This window comes from Myotis davidii, unplaced genomic scaffold (assembly GCF_000327345.1).
Source record: "Myotis davidii unplaced genomic scaffold, ASM32734v1 scaffold142, whole genome shotgun sequence".
Lineage (NCBI taxonomy): Eukaryota > Metazoa > Chordata > Mammalia > Chiroptera > Vespertilionidae > Myotis > Myotis davidii.
Window position 1 is genome coordinate 2,028,602 of NW_006294400.1, and position 7,212 is coordinate 2,035,813.

Sequence of the window (7,212 nt, forward strand, 5' to 3'; positions counted from 1 at the left end):
GCAACCAGAATGGATGTGTGGAACAAATGAGCATTCCCTGGGGATCCTTGGAAACACGTGGAGTGGGGAGCTGGGGCGGGGTGGGGAGGCTGGATTTACTGCATGGAGAATGGAATTTTTTCAGTTGGGCATTAAAGGAAAGGATTATCCTTAATGCTGGCAAACTTGGGGACAGCTGGATAATACTGTGGTAACCCTGACTTGGGAGCTATTGAGCTTGGTCCCAGGGCACTGGTGGCCCCCACCAAAGGGGCATCTGGGAAGCTGACATGCTGGCAGCATCTGCTGGAGGCAGATCAAGAGCACCTGTTCTTGCCTTTCATCTCTGCTTTCAGGGGCTCACCGCTCAAATGCACACACCGATTCTCAAAGCCAAAGTACAGGCAAGTGCCATGTGTCTCCGTCAGCCATGAGGGACTGCTCCCTGACAGCTGTTTTATGTCTTTCCAAGGCTTTGCTCTAAAATGGCCTGTTTCTAAAGGGCTTTCCCTCTCCCGAGCCATTTCTGAAATGCAGTGGTACACAGTCCTCCCTCCTTCAGCCTGACCTCCTCAAAGACATTTACATGCTGTAGGCAAAGTGACTGGTGTTAAATGCAAATCCAATCTGGTCATGCCCTGCTTTGCGGTTCCCAACTGTTCCTGGGAAGGCCCAGGCTATCTCACCCTCCTTCCACTCCAGCTGCTTCTCATGACACTCTCCCCCTCATTCTCTCCCCTCCAGCCAGTTTTTCCAACAAACATGTTTTCCCCACTTGAGGGTTCTTGCACAAGCCGCTGTCTTTGTCTGGCATGCTCACCTCTCACCCTTCACCCCGTTTATTCATCCTTTAGAGTTTCCCTCCAGAAAGCCCTCCCTGGTCCCCGAGACTGGGTCGGCCCCCCCTTTATTTACCCCTTTGCCTTTCCCTTCATAGTGCTCAACTCACTTTTTGGTTTTGAGCTCACTGCCTGTGATCAGACCTGGGATGTGAGCTGCACCAGAGCAGAAGCGGAGTCTGGGGAGTGCATCACCTGACAGAGGTCTGCTGATCAGCTGGGGCCAGTGTGGAGACACCCCCTCCTTGCAGAGGGCCTGCAGGAGCCTTCACTCACCTACCGTTCCGAGGGCTTCGGGGCCTCGGTATAAACACTTCTTTGTGACCAATGACCACTTCTCTTTTCAAGTCCTTTTAGAAATCTAATAGTTTGGGTCTGTTTATTTTATACTCAGAAATGACTTGCCTTTATTTTCAATTTAAAAGTTCATCTTTGAAAATAAAGGCTTAACTTTCAAAAAAGGAATAGCTTAGGTTCTAGATATTTACTTCACAAATTAGAAGTCTGAGTAAATTTACCAAGAATGTTTAAATGTTCTCTTACTATTCAGAATTGTCAGAATGCCTGATTTTTGTTCTTTGAGAGATCATAATTTTCCACACTGCGTATACTTTTAGAATCAGCTCTAAATCTTTTAAAATGCGTTACATTCCTCATTTTATTTAGCTATTTCCTGGAAGGAATTATAGGTAGTGAAAACCACTCTCTAAGTCAATAAAGCTATTTAGAAATAAATGGTGTAACCATCCTTCAAAGCTCTGCCTGCTTTAGTCATTATTTCAACCTGAACTAGGCATTTACAAGTTGCCATCAGATAAAATTAAGCTGCAAATAACCCGTATGACTATTTCCCACCAGTATTTTTATACTTTTAAGTAATTAAAAAGAAAGTTTTTGATACAAAGAGAGTCTTATTTTTAAATGCAGTTTTCCTCTCAGTGTTTTTTAAATTATATTTCATGAGGAACTCAATGTACCAAAGCTTTCAGTGCAGGAGATTTGCATTGAAAGGACTTGGAACACACACCCACACGGTGAGGGTGAGGGCATCCAGTGTGAGGGCATCTTTCCACAGAGAAAGAGACACACGGTGAAGAGTGAGAGGCAAATAGCTGCTTAGGTGGCATTCAAAGCCTCAAGCCATGGAGCTAAGCAGCTGGAAATACCAGGGACTGACCCAAAGTCATCCCCAAGCATAACTCCCTCTCCCCCTGGGAAAGTCCTACAGGGAGGACTCTGCCAGGGGGAAAAACCATTTCAGACAATTTTTTCCTATGTTGCACTTTCCAGGAATTATGTAATGCCTCCTCTTTTGATAAACAAACTCATCCCCAGAACAGATTGGGTTTTCAAAAGGAATCCAGTACTGAACCCACGACCTGCACTTGGGTAGCGTCTGTTCATGGCCATCAGATGTGCAGGCAGGGCTCTGAGCTGCCCTCTGGATATAGGGCCCCACTGAGACTCAGAATGGGATCCTGCTTCACTCTTTTCAATGAAGCTGCAGCAGCTACGACTCCTGTATATGTCAGGAGTCTTCTGAGGTATGTGGAATGCAGTGCAATTGGCCTAAGGCAGTGGTTGGCAAACTGCGGCTCGTGAGCCACATGCGGCTCTTTGGCCCCTTGAGTGTGGCTCTTCTACAAAATACCACGTGCGGGCGTACACATACAGTGCGATTGAAACTTCGTGGCCCATGCGCAGAAGTCGGTATTTTGTGGAAGAGCCACACTCAAGGGGCCAAAGAGCCACATGTGGCTCATGAGCCGCAGTTTGCCGACCACTGGCCTAAGGGGAGAGGGAGATTACTGTAAGGCTGAAGGTACCGCAGGAGGCAGGGAAGCTGGCGGGCTTAAAGGCGGAAGCAGGAGGCCTTGCAGGAGAATGGGGCCTACACTCGGAATCTCTTGGGAAGCACCTGCCATGAAGCAGCAGCTGAGATGAGGTGAAGGAGAGGCCTCAGGGCCGCACAGGCCACCTGTGCACAAGTCTAACGAGAGCTTTCATGGTGACGCGCAGGACGCCTCTGGCCAGTGGCCTGAGGACAGGACTCGTCTGTAGTGGGGGAATCTGGGGTACATATGCTTGGTCAGGTGACAGGGACATGGGTCAGAAAGGGGAGATGGTATTGGTCCAGTTTGCCCGTGGCTGAGACCATGGACTAATGCTCTTGGGAACCCAAGGCAGCACCGCTTTGTGGCCCAAGAACAGAGAGTACCACAGTTCATCTCACTTTATACGGTGCCCGACGGCGGCCATCCACAGTCATAAATGGCAGAGGACACACAGGTGGCAACCCCAGGGAGGAGAAGAAAATAATGACCTGGACAGGAGAGGTGGGAGTCAGGAGAGGGCAGTGCTAAAAGCTCAGGACTTCAAGCCAGACCAACTGGGCAGAGTCCTGGCTCTGCCACTTTCCAGTATTTGACCCCAGGCAACCTCTCAGCACCGGCCTATTCACTAGGCTACTGTGAGCATTCACTGCAATTATGCATTTAAAAGCTTGGGGAAGTGCTGACACAGAGAAAGCAGACAGTCCACGATAGCTCTCGTGTTTTCTCATGAGAGAGAAGAAGCCATCCCTAATGACCCTGGAGCACTGGCTAATGGGACCAGTGGCCTGTGCTAGGCTTCCCTCATCCCAATACCATCAATCTCATCCCTCAATTGATTAGCCTCCAACAAAGTGGGAGTGGGCTTGGAGCTATGCAATCAGCATGCTCTCTATCTCTGGATGTGAGAGGGGATCTGCCAGTCACCACGTAGAAAAACATCACAGTTTACAGCAGCCATGAGAGGAGATGAGGAAAGAATGAGAAAACATGAAAGAGAAAGCATAGGAGGATATTCAATCCAATAATATGACTAAGACTCAACAAATGCGGGACTTTTTCTCCCCTAATAAAAAGCCAGGTCTCACATATGGGGTCCAACTAAATGCAATTTTCAAGGATCATTCCTAAGACAAAGCAATTTAAAACATTAAAATCCAAAATATAGTCAAAGATATATAAAATGAATGCAAAGAAAAAATGAAACATTTCAGACTTACGTATTTCAAAGAAGTAAAGGCAAATAAAAAATGTAATCAAGATCACTTTGTAGGGGACACTTTGAAACAAATCTACAACTTAACAAACTTCTATTTATTCAATAATGCCGGGCAAGGGGATTCCAACATATATTCCTGTCCTGAGACCAAGTGGTAAAAATTATTCATTTGAATATTATAATTGAGTAACTACAAGAGCAATTTGAGAAATTACACCCTTTTTTCCAGCACCCAGGAAACATTTACAAAAACTGATCTTATATTAACCCACAAGACAAATCTCAAACATTTTTAAAAACCTAGAAAGCATATATGTTACATATTCTAAACTAATGTAAAAAAGTTAGAGGAAAGACTGTGTTTTTAAAAACCAAGCCTGTTCATAGCAGTATTATGCATAATAGCCAAGAAGTGAAACCACCCCTATGTCCATCAAATGGATAAAGAAAATGAAGTGTATCCATACAATGGAATATTGTTTTGGAATAAGAAGGAATGCAGTATGACCATGCTCCCACGTGGCTGAACCGTTAAAACATATGCTAAGGGAATAAAGGCAGTCATGAAAGACCACAAACTGTAGATTCAAATGATATGAACTGTCCAGAATAAGCAAATCTATGGAGACAGAAAGTAGATGAGTGGTTGCCTAGGGCTGAGGATGGATAAGTGAAGAGTAGGGTGGCTAGAAAAAAAGGGAGTGACTATAATGGATATGGGGTTTCTCTTTGTGGTGATAAAAATGTCCTAAATTGTACTAATGGTTGCACAACTCTGTGAAAAAACTAAAAACCATTGAACTGTACACACTACATAGACAATACATGAATTACATCTCAGTAAGGCCACTTGAAAAAACCACACCCTTGAAAATTTAAAAAACACTGCCTTAAGGAATACTTGGATAAAAGAAAAATTGAAACCATAATTACAGAACATTTAAACAATATCAGTGAGAACATGATACACTAAAACATGTAGGATATAACAAAAGCAGTGATTAGAAGAAAATGTATACTCTTTACTGTTTTCCAAACTAAAGTGGAAAGAATAGTATATATACAAATGAACCAATAATTCAACTGAGGCAAGTAATAGAAAAAAAAACAATTTAAGGAAAACAGGAGGAATGAGTTATAAAAGACAAAAGCAGAAATTCCATATTTCATCAAATTTAGGATGTCATCTATTATAAGGTGCACCATTATTTTATGTATAAGAAAAACTGCTGCCAATTAAGCAATGCCACATGCTCTGTTACCATCAATGGAAAGATGCATCCCAATTTCAGAGAATTAGAATGTGGAGAGAAAGCACCTCTAAGCTGACGGAACACAGTGAATCAGAAAGCAGGATAATGTGCCCGACAAACAAATACAAAGTCTAAGTCTTGGGAAAGACAACAGACAACTCCTGGCAAACAAGTTAAAGAAGGAGGAAAGAAAAATGCACACTATTAGGAATACAAAGCAAATATAACCACGCAGAGGTTAAATTTTTTAAGAGAATACCATATAAAACTCTATGGTCAAAAAAATTAAATGAGGAAAAAATTCTATGCTAATCATTTTTAGAACTTGGATCAAATGGACAACTTTCTACTAAAATTAAATTTTCCAAATTGGCTTTAAGAAAATTAGAAAATCTAAATTAACAATGCTCACGGAAGAAAATTTGAAGTTGTCAAAAATATCTGTCCAACAACTGCATTAGATCCCTGAAAATATTAGAGGTCACTTCTATAAAACCTTATTTTCCCTTGTTTTTAGATCGTAAAAAGATAGAAATATTTTTTCATAAAATTAGAGTTTAATGGGGTTGAATCACAGTATAAAAATATAGGTAATAATATTAAATGTTCACAATAGTATAAACATAAATTTTTTAAATGCACCCAAATAAGTGAAAAGATGAAGCAAAATAAGATTATCTCTAGGTGGGATAACAAATTATAGTAAATTTCTTCCTAATTTTTTACAATAAATGTGTATTATTTTCTAATCAGAAGAATCGATAATCATTATTTTTATTTTGTTGGTACGAAGCCCTGACCGGTGTGGCTCAGTGGGTTAGAGCGTCATCCCATGCACCCAAAGGTTGCCAGTTCAATTCCGGATCAGACCACATACCTAGGTTGCTAGTTCAATCTCCTGTCGGGATGCATAGGGAAGGCAACCTAGCGATGCTTCTCTCTCACATCAATGTTTTTCTCTCTCTCTTTCTCCCTTCCTCTCTCTCTAAAATCAATTTTAAAAAATAAATAAAATCAATAACATATCCTTGGGTTAGGACTTACACACACACACACACACACACACACACACACACACACACATTAATAATGTCCAGAGAACCAAAACAGAGGCGTTTGGTCCTGAGTTAACCTCAGTTTGGGAGGAGTGGATGAACCAGTAAGAGTCTTGTGACCTTTCTGGGCTGCAGGTTGGGGAGGGTTGGGGTTCACAGGTCACTTGTGTGAGAAGCAGAATATCCCTTATGTCAAGGCTCTCATCAAGGTTCCCATCCTTGGGAAGTATCAACAACCTATTTCAATCCAAGGAGTCAACCAATTAATTACCTCTTTACCCATGGCCCATGCTGCTTCCTGGAAAATTCTCAACTAGAAACTACAAAATACCTTATTTAGCACCGAGTAGGTTTCTTAATAAATAATAACCGATTCGGACTCCTACCTAGATAGGGAATACTGGGAACCATCTTCAGGCTTCGGATGTATTCCCGAGTCCGTTTGTAATTATCTTCTTTAGACATCAGGTAGTCCAATTTCTCAAAGGTGGTCTTGTCTTTTCGATTCAAAAGCTGGAGTGAGAAGAACACATAGGTAAGAGAAAGAAGAGAAATAAACCAGAAGAAGCTAAAGAGAAAGGACAACTGTGGGCAAAGACTAAAAAGAAACATCCGAATGGCTTATCTGTGCTGTGCTGAATCCGGAGCACACCTAAAGGGTCTAAGAGGAAGCTCTGTTCCGAGATGGAATGTTCCATGGCCTCGGTCAGTCACTTTTCGTAGGCTCTCACAATTGGAAGATAGCCGCTGAAGCTACCTGGAACAGTTCTACATGATGCCAGGGCCCCCTGCACAGCACCTGCCTCCAGATGTACAGACCCTACAACAGCAAGGAGCCCAGAGAGTAAAGCAAATTGTTCCATGTCCCAGAGTATGCACAGCTACATCAGCCTCTTTCCGTGAGTCCACCGCTACTGGTTCTCTCCTCAACATCTCTGCCATTGCTGAAGCCCCAGGAAATTTCACACGATTCACCTGTGTGTGCTGTGCCATAGGCTGTCTCTCCAGAGTCCCTGTAGTTAGGCGGTTCTCAAC

General features: G+C 42.8%; 1 protein-coding gene across 7 annotated transcripts in view; it reads right to left on the bottom strand.

Moving 5' to 3' along the window:
* Positions 1 to 7,212, bottom strand: part of RALGPS1 (Ral GEF with PH domain and SH3 binding motif 1) — a 221,240-nt gene that overhangs the window by 113,121 nt on the left and 100,907 nt on the right. For all 7 annotated transcript variants that reach the window (XR_435916.2, XM_006768548.2, XM_006768544.2 and 4 more), the window contains exon 8: positions 6,564 to 6,690. Coding sequence is in view for 6 of the 7 variants with exons in the window: in XM_006768548.2 (XP_006768611.1) it covers positions 6,564 to 6,690 (127 nt within the window). In the remaining variant the exon portion in view is untranslated. The remainder of the gene's footprint in view (positions 1 to 6,563; positions 6,691 to 7,212) is intronic.